This window comes from Diadema antillarum, unplaced genomic scaffold (assembly GCF_040938485.1).
Source record: "Diadema antillarum isolate AM-2024a unplaced genomic scaffold, OU_Dant_1.0 scf00000166, whole genome shotgun sequence".
In the NCBI taxonomy this organism is placed as follows: domain Eukaryota; kingdom Metazoa; phylum Echinodermata; class Echinoidea; order Diadematoida; family Diadematidae; genus Diadema; species Diadema antillarum.
The window spans coordinates 69,840-87,460 of record NW_027271055.1 but is presented as its reverse complement, the minus strand read 5'-3'; the positions used below and the strand labels follow the sequence as shown (position 1 = coordinate 87,460).

General features: G+C 38.5%; 1 protein-coding gene across 1 annotated transcript in view; it reads right to left on the bottom strand.

Annotated features, from left to right (window-relative positions):
* Positions 1 to 11,799: 11,799 nt before the first annotated feature.
* LOC139722459 (nuclear pore complex protein Nup85-like) overlaps positions 11,800 to 17,621 on the bottom strand; it is a 49,937-nt gene continuing 44,115 nt past the window's right edge. The window contains exons 15-19 of the mRNA XM_071633750.1: positions 16,723 to 16,823; positions 15,926 to 16,144; positions 14,850 to 14,949; positions 14,134 to 14,296; positions 11,800 to 12,387 (exon numbers count right to left, since the gene is read on the bottom strand). Of these exons, the coding sequence (XP_071489851.1) occupies positions 12,277 to 12,387; positions 14,134 to 14,296; positions 14,850 to 14,949; positions 15,926 to 16,144; positions 16,723 to 16,823 (694 nt within the window). The 3' untranslated portion in view covers positions 11,800 to 12,276. The remainder of the gene's footprint in view (positions 12,388 to 14,133; positions 14,297 to 14,849; positions 14,950 to 15,925; positions 16,145 to 16,722; positions 16,824 to 17,621) is intronic.

Here is a 17,621-nt window from a genome sequence, read left to right as displayed (position 1 = left end):
CGACTACACAAGAAAAATATAGCACATGACAAAACTTCACAGATAGAGTTGCTGCACTGGAATTGACTTGAATGTTTTGAAGTATGATTGTCAATATGAAAGGCCCTTTTTTGGGTGGGGGGAAGAATCAGCAGCTTAAACGGCATTCTGTTTAATACGGCTCTCACATATTAAAGGAAATATATGTCGCATAGATATAAGCATTTTCATCTTTAATTTGATATCATGTCTCAATAGAATAATACGATATCATGATATTGCCCGCATGCGACTATTTTGACCACTTGCACGATGACATCATTATTTGAAAAATATACCCAGCTTTTACGATCAAGATGGACATCTATAGGCCTAATGCAGCCCTTGACCGAAAGATCGGTCTTTATCCGGTCGTCGGGGATAATGTTCTGCGGAGAACTATATAGTGCGTCTGGCTTCACGGAATCGCCTCCTATATCTACGGAGGAGAGCTGATAAACTCAAGAAATGATAAAAGACTCCTCCGGACAGACGGATTTTTCTATGTAATGCAGTCCATACAATACTGAGTCTTGAATCTTGTCCACTGTTATAAAGATCCACTATGATGGATTATTATGGGGCTACTATATTTCCAGAATTCTTGGAGAGGGTATACTTTATACATTATCTTGTGAAGACAAAAAGAACAAAAATACATATAAAGTATGTATATCACATATTATAGACATTTATTTATTCAATCATTTATCTCTATTTATCTATCCACTAGTATCTATCTATCTTTATTTCTTTTCTCTTTTCTTTTCTTTGTTGGCTTTTCTTTTGAATTTGAATTTGGATTTGAGTTTGAATTTGAATTTGAATATCTATCTATCTATCCATCTATCTATCTACATGTATCTATCTATCTATACTAGCTAGCTAGCTATCTACCTTTCTTTCTTTCTATCTACATACTAGTATCTATCTATCTATCTATCTATCTATCTTTCTATCTATCTATCTATCTATCTATCAATCTATCTTAATCTATCAATCTATCTATCTATCTATCTATCTATCTATCTATCTATCTATCTATCTATCTATCTATCTATCTATCTATCTATCTATCTATCTATCTATCTATCTATCTATCTATCATTCATTTGAAGGGAGCCCTCTTGCGGAACCAGAGATTTTGTAGGTTGTAGCCTGGAGGGATCGACAGTTTTCGAGCAGCTGCTTGGTTCCCTCCGTGATTCCTGTGCAAACCCTGATCGCACTTGTGACACTTATTTATTACGTGAAAATAAGATTAGCCCATCTATGATCAATCTCGTCATTCCAATTAAAACGTCTGTTTGCTGCCCTGTTTTCACACGGTTGACATATTATACAGTTGACATTTTGATTACTCGGGAGATTTCGAGCAGGATGTTTGTTCACTGTGTAAACACGTAGCTTTCCCATTCAAAAGACTATGTTCCCATAAAAAGACATAGCATACGTTTAGTTCAATCACCAAGTGCCCCATAAAAGGGGAAGGCAAAGAAAGAAAGAGAAGAAAAAGAAGAAGAAAAAGGAAGAAGAGGAAAAAAAAAGGAACGCCAGGTAAGTGCATCAAGTGCATAACAACATGATCTTCTCTAATATCGATCTTTCATTTCGGTGACATATCATACGTGTATTGCTGCAGGGGCGGATCCAGGAATTCCGTATCAAGGGGAGGCGCCTTTTATACAAAATCAAAAAGGGGGGGGGGGGGGGGGAGGAGAGGGGGCGCGCACCCCCCCCCCCCCCCCCAAATTTTTTTCTTTTGTTTTAAAAAAATAGATAAATAAAGAAGCGGCGCGCGCCCGGTGCGCCCCCTCTGGATCCGCAACTGTGTTTTTAATTCTATTTTACTCGATATTCCTTTCCCGGATTTTTTTGTCTATGATTCAGGCAATATGCTGTTTACAAAACGAGAATTGTAAAATATTCCTCACGAAATGCAGAAACTCATTTAACAAGCAGTTTACACTATAACAATGTTGTTGTTTGTTTGGTGTTGTTTTTGTTTGTTTGTCTGCTTTTTTTTTTTTTTTTTGCTTTTTTTAGCTTTTCATGCAGCATCAAGATATCGGAGGAAATCCATGCCGTTACGATAGGGAAGAGCAACGCAATATCGTAACTTTGGGTTTTAGGCAAGATTTTGCATTTGACTTTGCGTCCATTGGTCTTTTGTTGCCTTTTTTTTCTTGTTAAATATACGTGTATAAGTTATATTTATGAGGCAGAGTCTGAAGATTTGGATGAATGCTTGTAAATTTGCCGGGATTGATTGATTGTGTGTGTGTCTGCGTGTGTGTGTTCTTGTGAAGTGTAATGGAATTTATGGCGTATGGAAAACTTTTATGATATGGTGCCACAGAAAATAGGAAAATGAATTCGACTGGTATTTGTGGGATGGCCGGAAATTCATTTTGAATGAAATTTGATGTTTAAATAATTATGCCATATTTATTTAAGAATAAATGGCATTTTGTCATCTTTTGATAAAATTAATATTTTTTGAGAATGTGTAGTAAGACATGAATTCAGCTACTGGAAGGGGGAAATTAGGTGAACATTAACAAATGGAAATAATTAAAAGTAGGTATGTACGGCAGCGATTAGTAATGCTAGTGTATAAATGTTTGAGATTGTATTTTGTTTTGTTTTCATATCTAGCACCAACGTCCAACATGTCAGGAATTGCAATTTCAGATACTTCCACAGATTGCTTTATTGGGTAAATGTCAGGTCTTTGCTTTACACCCTTGTGGATTATGCTATAGTTTGCTGTATGTATTTATGTATGTATGTATGTATGTAGGCATATATATATATATATATATATATATATATATATATAGTATACATATATATATATATATATATATATATATAACATTTTTTAAAAGCATCATTCATGTTTTGTACATTTATAATTTTGCTGAAAGCAAAAATGAATAAATGACATGAAATGAAATGAGGGTGGGTTTGCTTTCATTTTTTATCATAATATATTTTATTCAGTGTATTGTCTTGATGCACTGGATATTCATGAATGCATTTTCTGGGGACACCAGACACCAACTACAGCCACATACATACATGCACACACACATGCACGCACACACCATACCCGCAGCACACTATAACACACACCCTCACACACAAAGACAAACATACACAAACACTCATGCACAATATCACACACACCGACACACACAATCATGTATTCTAATTTTCACATAAACCTGAATGCAAACAAAAACTTACCATACACAACTGCCTAATGCCTCTAAATCACAGATGCAGAGTTTTAAATTCTCTATGAACTGTAATAGTGTGTTTCTTTGTTTTTGTTGTTTTCTCTTCTGATCGATTCTTTAAGATTGATAACAGAATTAACTGGGCTTAATACAAGTCTAATATAACAGCATGCATTATACATTTGTTTCACATCATCCATCTGCCCCATGGAAGACCAGCTAGTGCAGCTCAACAAACTATCCAGCCATCTTCTCGGATGGAAAATGAAACAAAAAAGGAAAGAAAAACAAAGAAACAAAGAAACAAACATCTGACTGACAAATTGCCCTACATCGACATAAATAAGCACTGAATCGATCAGTGTTTTAGTAGTAGCCATGATGAATTCAGTGCTTATTTACGTTGATGTACGGCACTTTGTCAATCAGTTGCAATAAAAACATCTCAACGGAAGAATTTCATTACTTTGAATATACAAACATCTCTTTCACAAAGACAGTATCATCTTCCATCCCTGAGCACTCCCCCAAAAGTGCTGGCAAACTTGAAAGAGAAGATTATGCTAGTGGATTTTTTAGTGTATTCTACTTGTTAGGCAATTTCTTTAAAATACAGAAAGACACAACACATGCCATATGAAATCAAAATAATGCAAGACAGTATCAAACTGAAGGGACTGGCTTCACAAATTGTATTTTTTCAAAATACACTTTACAAAAACAAACAAGAAGACGCAGGTCACATTAGTGTTTATCTTTCTGCTCTCTCCCTCTCTCTCTCCCTCTCTCTTTCTCTCTCTCATTTCAACTTTCAAGTCTTGAACTACAGTGTATGCCCTTTACAGTATATTTGACAAAAACCTTGCATCTCAACACATTGGAAAAAACAAGTGCTGTACTCTATTCACAAATATTTGTGACATTTACAAAAACAATGTGTAGTATATAACAGACATGTATGGACAAATTTCAATAAACAAAATATTCAAGGATGTTTTTGTCATATATCATATACAGCATTCAGACCTCAAGGTCAAGTTTGACATAGACATATAAGTCATTTGCAGAAATTTAATGACAGCTTTGTCGAGATTTAGCTAGGTCCCAATCAAAATCAGTGGGCCACATTACAGTCATCAAAGGGGCAAAGAAAGAATACTGTACAGTGCACTCCCGTTATAACGAAATGCTCGGGACCGGCAGTTTTCTTTCGTTATAACCGAACAAATACAATATACAGGGTGGCTCCAAAAGAACGGAACACCTAAGATAATAATAAAAATAATAATACATACAATTTCTATAGCGCCGTTCTCCACTTTGATTAAATGCTCAAGGCGCTTTACAATTGTACATCAAAGCAAACAGACTGAAGATACAAGTACATCACCGTAATAGAAGAAGATGAAGAAGCAGAAAAAAAAAAAAAAAAAAGGACATGAAAGTCTGTCTTCAAAAGACACTGGTCTTCAAAATGCACTGCTAAACAAATAGGATTTCTAATTTTAGCAATATTGTTCCTAATATGTCATTATTTTCTATACTATTGGAAGGGCTATTCTTTTTCCAAAAGAATGACACCAAATTCTTTAATTTTGGTTAATGCATTATGGTTTTAGGACCATTTTTGTTAACCCTTGCAATTTTCAAAATGTGATAATTTTGCACTCTCAGAGACACTGAAATCAGCGAGAATTCGGCCTGCCATAGAAGCAGTAACGTTCACAATGTGTGGAATGTGGCTGTCATTGTCCGTTACCATTGTGAATGAGACAACCTGACGACAATAACACTGTCCGCCCCACATTACGCACATTGTGAACGTTACTGGTTCTACGATAAGCCGAATTCTCACTGGTTTCTGTATCTCTGAGAGTGCAAAATGATCACAGTTTGAAAATTGCAAGGGTTGACAAAAATGGGCCTAAAATCGTAACGCATTAACTTAAATTAAAGAGCTTGGTGTCATTCTATTGGAAAAAGAATGGCCTTTCCAATAGTACGCAACATGATGAAATATTTGCAACGATATCACTGAAATTAAAGATCTTAGGCGTTCCGTTCTTTTTGGGCCACCCTGTATAATGAAAACAAGGAAACCACGCATATATCATATTCCGTTTGTTGAATACTCATCATACACTGAAAAGCTATGTGAAATGGGATGGTACCTTTTTAATTTCGTTTGAATATTAAATTTAAAAGAGAGCATAAAGTTGTTTGTATTGTCAGGCATGTATAGAAAATGACGGTTTAGGATTTGGTTACAGTTCGCTATTCCAAAGGTTTGTTTCTCACTAAAGTTTGTAACTCTGAAGGCTCCTCATTCCAAAGTTTTGCCATTTCCGAGATTCTGAAGGCTTGCTCATCGGAAAATGAAATGAGGTTCGTCATTCCGAAGGTTTGTAAATAAAGAAAAGAGAAAGGAGCACTTTTCCGAAGGTTCGTTGTTCCTAAGGCTTTTTAATCCAAAAATGAAATAAGGTTCGTCATTCCGAAAGAAGGTTTGTTAATAAAAAAAAAAAAAAATGAGAAAGGTTAGTTATTTCGAAGGCTCACTTATCTTAAAGTGAAAACTAAGTTTCGGTAAGTGCTTGAGAACCCGTCTAGCACCATTTCATTTTTTCTTACAATATATCGAAAGAGTCCACTAAGAAACTTACCTGGCTGACGCGGTTTGCCGGAATGATGAGTCGGTTTGGAGTATTTTGAGAAAAATAATAATAGTAGGAAAACCGACTTTTATTCCAGAAGGCTCCAGACTAACTCGGTCTCGGGAAAAATTCGACCCTACTTCAGACAATTCACACGCAGTTCGTGATCGCCACATTCTACTGGCCACTACATAATACCAAATGAGGCCTAACTGAATGGACAGGAAAGTGCGTGCTAACGTAATTCTGTACAAAACAAAACAAAAATGACAGCGCGCGGTCCTCAGTTGCTGAGACGCGCGGTCTTTGGAGTTTTTGTTGTTGTTTATCAAGCGCCTTTGATTGTTTTAGAGGTGCTTGATAGGCGCACACTAATTTTGCATGCGCGCAAAAGAGGTGTTTGATGCGCGCGTTGTAAAAACTCGGACCATTACTGCGAGTAGCCAGAACACGAAGCGCTAGTTTATACAGGCCGCTCCCATTGGACAACACTGTACAATCAGAGGGACAACCATTACAACTCATCCCGCCGTCAAAGCGAAGCCGAGTTATCCCCGAGTCCGAGTTTAGCCTGACCCCGTTCGGGTAAGTTCTGAGACTGAACCTTTTTGGTTAATATTTCACATTTTCGTCGTTATCCATCGAATATCTTGTAATAACATCGTTATCCTACACATTTCCTAAGCATACGTTCACATTAGGGAGCGAAATTTGACAAATTTTGCCAGCGTACCAGAACTTTGTTTTAGTCTGGGTGCCAGAGGCTGAACCTTGTTTTACCGTCCACCCAATGTTTTTTGATGGTTTTGCCCTATTTCGGGGGTGCTGAATCCGAATCCGGATGATGCAACTCTTGCTTCCTTGAGGGTTTTGAGATATTCAAGATGGCCGCCAAGATGGCCGCCCAAACCGGAAATTCCCACGTATTTCCTTCTAAATGGTGAGATATTGAAAACAAGTGATGGTTTTGCCCTATTTCGAGGGTGCTGAATCCGAATCCGGATGATGCAATTCTTGCATCCTTGAGGGTTTTGAGATATTCAAGATGGCTGCCAAAATGGCCGCCAAAACCGAAAATTCCCACGTATTTCTTTCTAAATGGTGTGAAATTGAAAAGAATTGATGATTCTCCCTATTTGGAAGGTGCTGAATCCGAATCTGGATGATGCAACTCTTGCATCCATGGAGTTTTTGAGATATTCAAGATGGCCGCCAAAATGGCCGACAATTAAAACCGGAAATTCCCATGTATTTCCTTCTAAATGTTGAGAAATTAAAAACAATTGATGGTTTTACCCTATTTCGAGGGTGCTGAATCCGAATCTGGATGATGCAACTCTTGCATCCATGAAGTTTTAGAGATATTCAAGATGGCCGCCAAAATGGCCGCCAATTAAAACCGGAAATTCCCACGTATTTCCTTAAGGTGAGATGTTGAAAACAATTGATGGTTTTGCCCTATTTCGAGGGTGCTGAATCCGAATCTGGATGATGCAACTCTTGCATCCATGAAGTTTTAGAGATATTCAAGATGGCCGCTAAAATGGCCACCAAAACCGAAAATTCCCACGTATTTCCTTCTAAATGGTGAGAAATTGAAAACAATTGATTTTTTTACCCTATTTCGAGGGTGCTGAATCAGAATCTAGATGGTGCAACTCCTGCATTGTTGAAGATTTTGAGATAGTCAATATGGCCGTTAAAATGGCCGCCCAAAACGGAAGTTCCCATGTATTTCCTTCTAAATGGTGACAATTTGAAAGCAATTGGTGGTTTTTATCTTATTTTGAGTGTGCTGAATCCGAAGCTCAGGATACAACTCTTTCATCCTTAAGGGTTTTGAGATGATAAAGATGGTCGCCAAAAATGACCGCGAAAAACGGAAATTCATATGTAGACCCCCTATTTCCTTCTAAATTGTGTAAAATATAAAACAGTTGGTGGTTTTACACTATTTTGAGTTTGCTGAATTTGAAGCTCCAGTATACAGCTCTTACTTCCTCGAGGGTTTTGAGATAATAAAGATGGCCGCCAGAATGGCCCCTAAATGACCGTCAAAAACGAAAATTTCCATGTGAGCCCTATATTACCTTCTAAATGGTGTGAAATTGAAAACAAGTGGCGGTTTCACTCTATTTCGAGGGTGCTGAATCCGAACCTGGTTGATGCAACTTTCGTGTTCTTTTTTAAGGGTTTTGAGATGTCCAAGATGACCGCCAAAATAACTGTCAAAAATTGGTAAATTTTAGGCCCTATTCAGCACCCTCGAAACTTGGTTGTTGAAATTCGTCCATTCTTTAGGGTTTTTAGACGTCCAAGATGACAGCCAAAATAAGTGGCAGAAATTCCAATGTTAATATATTTTTTTAAATGAATTGATGGTCTTACCCTATTTCGAGGGTGCTGAAGGTCTTTGAAGGTTTTCGGACATCTATAAATATCCTGTATGAACGGAAACTCCTTAACATGTTCTTATACTGAAATGGTGAAGTATTGTGCTCCAACGCGAAGCGGGAGATTAAACCCATGCAGGGTGAAAAGCAATAATTCGTATTCTTGAATTCAACTCAGTTGAGCGAATTTGTCAAATCAGCCAAAATTTATTGAAAGTCAAAATGACAGTCACAATGGTATTGTAATAATATACTGAGATATTCCGATATGTCTCAAACGGAACTTTAAAGGGATTGTACAGTTTTGGTTGAGACCTATTTTCAGGTTTCTAACATTTTGGGGTGAAATAATGAGAAACCTCTTATGAAATATGACAGAGCACGTAATTCTATGAGGAATTCAACGTTTATTTGATGAAAATTGGTTTTGAAATGGCTGAGATATCCAAAAAAGAGTGATTCTGATAAAGTGTGGGACCCACACTTTATTACGATCGCTTTGTTTTACTTTGTTTTTGGATGTTTCAGTAATTCCAAACCCGATTCTCATCAAATAAACTCTGAATTCCTCTTAAAATGGTATGCTCTGTACTATATCATAAATGTTTTCTCGGTATCTCGCAAAAAGTTAAAAGCCCAATTCTCATCTTCACCAATACTGTACCATCCCTTTAACACGTACTGGAAAAAAGAAGAAGTGATATTGACATCATACTGAAACGTACAAACGCAAAGAAAGATACGATTGAAAATGTCTTTATGCATAATTGTTATGAAATAATGCTTGTGGTCTCCAATAATATGGCTCCATAGATGTAAAGTTAATCCTTTTCGGCTATCAATAGAGTAAAATTAAATTATGGCATGTTGGTATTTGCAGTGTTGAAACTTGTCTTGTATTCTGACGAGTCTCGCCTCGTATTCTTGTGAAACTTGTCGCATATTCTGATTAGGTCATTGGAAATGGTTGCATCCATGACCACTATAGTAGATATCAATAAGGGTAATTTCAAAAGCACTCTGCGCGATTATGATATTCGTAAGTACTGGATTATCAACTATTACCTTCCATGTTGTCGTTTGATTTTTATTTAGTTCTTTTTTCCAAGGCGCGTTTCCTGTGATTTGTCCGTCCCCTCGTGTGTGTTTGTAATAGATTATATATACATATATACATACATAATGTTACATCATATTGAAGAAAAAATTGAAGCATAACAATAAAAATGTTCCACTCGTGTCTTCAACAATGTCATCAAGACCACCAATATAAACCAAATAACCAATTTGAGTGTTCATGGATAAAGAGATTAAAACTGCTCATGGATTAAGGCAGGTAATGTTGGGTAATTTCAGTACACTTCTCTACATCACTATCAAAATATGATTTAGATGAACATGTCTTGTCCATTAATTGTTGGTGTTCAAAACTTATCCATTATATGTAGAGGAAACAGTGTAATCTTGCAATTATTCAACCGCATCTGTAGTCTTGAAGGGTTAATTATTGCTGGCACACTTGTATCGTACCAACTCAAAGATATCCAGTAGAGCTGGTTTCACTGTATATACAGCAAGTTCAAACTGTGCCATTGACGAAAACCATCAATTGTTATCAATTTCTCACCATTTATAAGAAGGAAATACATTGGAGTTTCCGTTTCGGCGGCCATTTTGGAGGCCATTTTGACTATCTCAAGGTGCATCATCCAGATTCGGATTCAGCACCCTCGAAATAGAGTACATTGTAAAACCATCTACTATTTTCTATTTCTCACCATTTAAAAGCTAATACATAGATATTTCCGGTTTTGATTGGCGGCCATTTTGGCGGCCATTTTGGCGGCCATTTTGGCGGCCATTTTGGCGGCCATTTTGGCGGCCATCTTGAATATCTCAATACCCTCAGGGATGCAAGGTTTGCATCATCCAGACTCGGATTTAACACCATAGAAATAGGGTAGATCACATCAATTGTTTTCAATTTCTCACCATTGAGAAGGAAATACATGGGAATTTCCGGTTTTAATTGGCGGCCATTTTGACAGCCATTTTGGCGGCCGTCTTGAATATCTCAAAAACTTCATGGATGCATGAGTTGCATCATCCAGATTTGGATTCAGCACCTTCCAGATAGGGAGAATCATCAATTATTTCCAATTTCACACCATTTAGAAGGAAATACGTGGGAATTTTCGGTTTTGGTGGCCATTTTGGCGGCCATCTTGAATATCTCAATATCCTCAAGGATGCAAGAGTTGCATAATCCAGATTCGGATTCAGCACCCTCGAAATAGGGTAAATCCATCAATTGTTTTCAATATCTCACCATTTAGAAGGAAATACGTGGGAATTTCCGGTTTTGGCGGCCATTTTGGCGGCCATCTTGAATATCTCTAAACCCTCAAGGATGCAAGAGTTGCATCATCTAGATTCGGATTCAGCACCCCCGAAATAGGGCAAAACCATCAAAAAACATTGGGTGGACGGTAAAACAAGGTTAGGCCCAAAAAATGGTTTTGGCACCCAGACTATTTGGGCTTTAAGAGGATTATAAGGTTTGCGATTCTTATTGTTTTGTTAGTGGACTCACCTTTTTCACTTTTGGATTGACAAAACGTGTTTTCCATGTTTTGATTAATGAATGTTTGGAATTCCTATCATTTCGGACTAACAAACCGTCGTAATAAGAACCATATTTCTTTGTCGGATTAACGAACCTTATCAATAACGAACCTCTGGAATAAAACCAAAATGTTCATGATAACAAACCCTATTTCATTTCCGAACTAACGGACATTTATTAGGTGTATCAGAATCAGTGTGATGTGAAGCGTCCGCCCATGCAGACGCTAAATGCTTGTTCTGCTACGTATTTTCGGAAGCGTTCCGCATTTCGTTATAACGGAGCCAATTTCTTTTGTTTTTCTTTTGTCAGTGGCGCTTGGAAAAGACTTCGTTATAACAAAAATTTTGCTATAACTGTGTTCGTTATAAGCGAATTTTGTACCACAGACTTTAATGGCGATAATTTTGGGACCAGAAGTTTTACTTCGTCACAACGAAATTTCGTTATAACCGTGTTTGTTGTGACGGGAGAACACTGTATTAGGCAAAAACTTGATACAGTGGAGCACCGTCCAATTCAACATGAAATGAAATTCCCCTTGCTGCCACATTGCCTTCATACAGTGCACTTCCACTTTAACAAACATGGCTGCAATGAGTATGTCACATGGGGCTATGCTATGACCAAATCACTATCAATAATTTGGGTAGAATTCAATTAATTTGATTGAATTTGACATCCAGTAAAGCTTGTTCTGGAGCAACATTAATAACATTTTCTCCTTGGAGTTTGGTCATTGGGGCATTCAACCACGGCTGAATCCATATCCTAATCATAGCAAAGAGCTGCCTTGTCACAGCATAACCTTGCTCTAAAATCTGATTGCAATCCATGAAAAGTTACAGAGTGCAATGCGGGACTGTAGCCAATGACATATAGAGTATGTCCTTTCATCACTTCATTTCTGCAACATTACAAATATAGATGGAGAGTTTCATTTGATAACATAATTCACAATCTCTGCCTCAGAAATAATACGGCATGGTTTCGTGATAGAAATGGATAATCCAAAATATAACTATAAAAAAAAACCAACAGCACTATATGACACGAGACACTGAAAATTTATTCCCTCTTCAATTCATATACACAATGTGTACGCCATGGGAATATGCTATACTTGGGTCTGAATGGCTTGAAGTTGACTGCCTGTGTTAAAAGAAGATACACATGCACATAGCTGATAATAAGGTTGGGGTGTCTCCGGGGTAGAAAGTGTCCATGGTTTCTTTCAATATTCAAAATGGCCTGTCCTGTATGGAGGAGGTCCACAGTTGGAGATTGCTCACACAAATGGTCAGCTGTCACATGCATGGCGCAGCAGGACCAGACTGGTATCACGAGGCGGGGAGACAGCCACACCCCTCGTTCAGCACAGACTGGGCCAGGTTTCTTGAGAGACCAAGCTGGAGCAGTTCTAGCTTCTCCTTCTCCAACTCCAGCTGACCCTAACGACACAAACGGAGAGGTAAGCACAGCAGTAGCAGATCTTAATAACTGTGAAACAAGAAATATTTGTGGCCTAAAACTTGTGAACTGGAGCCGATGGCCGTAAAGGGGCATTCCAGAACAATTTTCATAATTTCACATCATGTAGTAACATAAATCGACAGCTACATGTATAGATTTGTGGAATTTATTGTGGTCCTTGAGCAGAGAAACCAATACTCTGAAAAATCTCAAACAAATTACATTGAACAGTGTTGATGACATAGGAGCGTCACATATTTTAGAAATGTAGCAGTGTAATTTCATTGCAATACTGCTTGCTTAACAAGTTCACCTGTGTAGAATCTATGCATGCCTTCTTCTTTTGTTCTGCTTCCTTGAGCCCCAACTCGTGCATTCTTATGGTGAAGCTGCCACGTCACCATCCTTGTTCGTTGTAATCGGTTATAAATTTTGAAAATATTCTTATTCCTCATCCCAATCACTATAAATTCTGAAACTCTGTACTCAGTATAACTAATTTATAGTTGTTCAAATGTAAAAGTCTTTAATAATATCATCCGGAGGTCTCCTTTAATCACAGCATGAAATTTTCACAAATTGCCGACTACAAAAAAATCATGAGCATACTACGTATATGAGTACTAGTGACACAGGGACTTGTTGAACATGCGCTGTTGGTCGATATAAAACACACAACAAATCTGAATGCCCACTACTAAACACAATTAAAAACACACACACACAATGCATGCGCACTACTTGTACACATACTACTAGTTGACTTGGGAAGCATACATCATTGTGCTGGCATTCAATACTATGTAAAAACAAAATTTTTTAATGCACTTTACTTTCATGAATCTTGGCTCTTCACAAAATTCATAGATCCCCCCCCCCCCCCCCCAACATTAGTTGCCCTCACTAGAATCGCATTACCCACATCTCCGACTGGGGAAATATAATTCTAGTTCAGGCAATAAATGCTGTATCCCCCTCAAGGCCAGTCCATATGTGACCCTGCATCACAAAACAAACATAAAGTCGCCAGACATGAAATTTTAGTTAAGACCTATTCTGAAAGAGCAGACTTTAAGCTTTTAAAATGATGTTTAACTCAAATCAAATGGACTCTCCTAACATATTTTTATCTGAATATTGAAATGAAAACACACACTCAGGAAAAGTGTGAACTGAGAAAAAAGGCTCTGAAGTACAGTGTCTATTCAAGTGCTTAATCTTTACCAAACCGTGCTGGCTGTGCGATGAATGGGACAAAAAACAGGATGTAAACCACCTGAGTAACTGCAATGAAGGGATCATTATATCGAACTGAAATTGAGCAGCCCTTATTAACACATTCTGTCACTAATTAATGTCAACTTTCAAAGCAGTAGCATCATCCTTTCAAAAGTTATTAGAGTTGAAAGTGAAGAGCATGTACAAGGTTTTTAAGAAATGAAAAGGGGACTCTAAAGACACACCTAATCATACTATTCTACCAAAACATGTTCGAGATAAACTGCTACTGTAAAAAAAACACTTTCCTGCCCGTTTTATGATCCCAAATTTTTGCATAATGTAGAAGAAGACTTGTTCTTTCAGCAAATATGGAAAAGTCAAGATTGGCTAGGCTGACCCATTTCACCTATTTTCAGTCCTCACACAAAATCAGTGTGTGCGACTTTTTGTTTGTTTTGTGATGCACGGTCACATATCATATTAATAGTGCCTTCCATCCCCACCTTGCTCTTCTTGGGGAGAACTTCCCGCTGGTATTCCTCGGACTTGAACCACCTGTCGAGCTCCTCGTGACACTGGAGGAGCTCGTAGGTCTGTGCGCTGCTGAAAACCAGTTCGTCCAGCTCCAGGAGTGGGAGGGCGTCGGTCAGCAGGGTCAGCCAGAACCTGCAGGTCAAGGGGGAAAAGCAGAGTCCCTCGTCAAAAATGGAGAGTCTGGAGAATTGTGGCGTGACAGGAAAAACAGCGACACAGACGACATGACCCTGAACTATTTGGAAGGATATCCGATATTCAATTGCTGATTTGGCCCCATTTTATACAAGATATAAAAACGACACCTCCTGCAAGAATGGCAAATGCCCATAGCAACAGCCAAAGCATGATTCTTGTCATTAACATGACACTTGCTACTCCAGCAAAAAATTACTTGGGTAGCAACCTTTTTAAGAAATCGGGCCCAGGCAGAGATGACAACTTCTTGGCATTAAAAAATAAACAAACAAACAAACAGAAGAAATATCATTAAAAATCGGATCTTTGAGAGGAAAATCAGATTTCATGAAATCTCGACACAACTTGCCCGTTGGTCCTGGGCCAGTGAATATCTTATATCTAATACGTATACTAATATCTAGTTGCGCAAGATACCCCCAAAATTTGTATGATCGAGGATGATCAAAGGAGACCATACTGTACTAAAGCCAGCACATACACTCACTGTTTGGGAGCAAGCCTCGCTCGTAGCAGCGACAGAAGAAGAGCCCCGGCTTCCCTGAAGTCACCTTGCTCGTACAGTCGGTGGAACTCTCTGTACTTACCTATATAGATGGAGAAACACAAAACAAAACCAAAACCAAAACCAAAACAATGAAAACCCATCAAACATTTGTGTGGTCAGAAAACTCTATCTCTGGACAGGCATTACAAGTTTGGAGGTACAGAACTTTATACAAGGGCCACACTTCGAATGAGTTTTGTTCCCGGAAAACTACTTTCCTATTGGCACTTTTTCAACTTCATTTTTTGTTTTTCCCCTCACAAATTTCCATGGGAAAAAAGAAATACAGGCTAAGAATAAAACACAAAAACAACTTTACTGAAACATGAAGATCAAGATTTCTGTCTAACAACTGAAGACGCATATTCCTGAAATCCTACAAAATGCAAGATACAATTTTCAGGGTTTACATCAAGGTTATCCAGAATTGCTCCCTTTAGTATGTTACTGTTACAATGCATATTATCTAAAGATGCCAGTTAAATTGAATACTTTCTTCATCAAGTATCTTTAAAAGATAGAAATCACATTTCTTAAAGCTTTTGGGAGGAGGGGTAAAAACCTAGCTTCCTACCTATCAATGTGGATCTAAATGGGGCACTTTTCTTTATCGCAAATATTCGTTAAAGAAAGACAAAATATTCCGTAAAGATTTTTGGAGGGGGGGGGAGGAGCTTACTCCCTACCAAGGAATTTCAGTCTAAATGGGACACTTTTCTCATCAAATATTCATAAAAGACAGAAAAAATATTTCTTACAGATTTTGGGAAGGGGGAAAAAACTGTCACCATACCAAGGAATGTAAATGTAAATGGGACACTTATCTCATCAACTATTCATTTAAGACAGAAACTGTATTTCTAAAAGATTTTAAGGGGGGAGGGGCGGGGGGACCTGTCTTCCTTCCAAGGAATGCAAGTCTAAATGGGAAAACATTTTTCATCAAATATTCATAAAAGACAGAAACTGTGTTTCTTAAAGATTTTGGGAGGAGGGGAAAACACTTGTCTCCCTACCAAGAAATGTGAGTCGGTCACTGAGGAGCATTCCCGCTCCCAGATTGTCCAGGAGGTCGATGTTGGTGAAGCCCCCCTTCAGGCTGTACTCCGTCAGGAACTTGTCGGCCAGGTAGGTGGCGAACGTGGGGTCGTGCGACCGGAGGCACCACGACAGGGCGGAGCCGAGGCGACCCTGACGGTAGCAACGCATCCCAAGAACTTTGCAAATACTCTGGGCTGTGAGGAAGAAAAAAGAAAGAAAGAAAGAGGGATAGTGAGATGGATATTCTTGCTCTATTCTTCTCTACTTTTGGCGCGTATCAGGCAAAGGTGACAGATGTAGAAACAGTAAACCATACAACCATTTTTATCACCTCCACAAAGGGAGGAGGTTTGCTTTCATCAGTGTTGGTTTGTTTGTTTGTCTGTCTGTTTGCAAAATAACTCAAAAAGTTGTAGACGGATATGAATGAAACTTGCAGGAAAAGTTGATAATGACACAAAAAACAGATGTGATTAAATTTTGGCAGTGATCTGGGAATTTTTATGGATTTTTGAAGGATTTTCTATCTTTTGGCAGATGAGAGTCTAAAAGCCCTTGCATACGCGCTCTAAAGCACACGCTCAGGCGAGGCGCCACATAGCTGGAAGCTGATGACGTATAAACAAAAGGTACTATACTGGCGAATTGCTTTTCAGCATGCACGTACACGAGTAATCTGAGGAAATGAGCTGCTTGGCGGAGGTCTGCACTCTACAAGTGCTTTTCTAGCTTATTATTTTTTTAAAGTGTAAGTCAGAGCACCACTTTTTACCTTGTTCCTGCATGTTTCGGTCCTCACACAATTTCAGGACCTTTAGAGCTTTCCTCTCCGTTTGCAGGGGAATCCTCTCGATGAACAATTCCAAGTAGTGCCTGCAAAGGAAGAGAGAACACACTTAATGTTAGAAATAATGAGAGGTACACCTACTTTTTCTTTCACTCTTTGTGTGTCATGTTGCAATAATTTAGAGAATGCAACATATGAGCACTTTTGGACAAAATTCTGTTTTCTAAGACAACATACAGTCCTGGACTTCTCTCCAGAGTATGGCCAGCAACAGAGACGGGTGGAGAACCTTCGTTGCTGCCCTACACTCCAGGGGGTGTACATGGTAAAGGGTTGACCGTTGAGGAGCTGTGGGATAGTGGATAAGACTCCTGACTCCCGATCGAAGGACCCTAGTTTGATTCCCGCCCAGTGCTTACGTCCTTGGACAAGATGTTTTTACCCACCATGTCCCTCCTGACCCAGGTGTATAAATGGATACCTGGTAATGCAAGGGTAATAATGGCAGGGCCTTCTGGTAGAGCAGCGGCAATACTAGAGAGGCTACCCTGGATAAAGAAAACATTATTATCATTTCTGCTAAAAATGCAGTACAGCCACGTTGCAGAGAAAATTGCAAGCTGCACTGTACTGTGGCATACTGCAGTTTATCCATCCGTTTGCATGTGAATGTGCATTTGAGCAAAATACGCAAAGTTGACAGGTCACTGAGTGAGTCAGGTGTGCAAAGGGGGCACACAAAGGGTCAAAGGTCACAGGAAATGGACTGAGTCTTGTCTTTTTTGCAGGTATCTTTACAGCGGCATCTTATACATCAATTGGTTTTGCAGAATGCTGGAATGTGTTATGCATTTGCTCTTCAGCCTTCAGGTTTGTGGTATGAT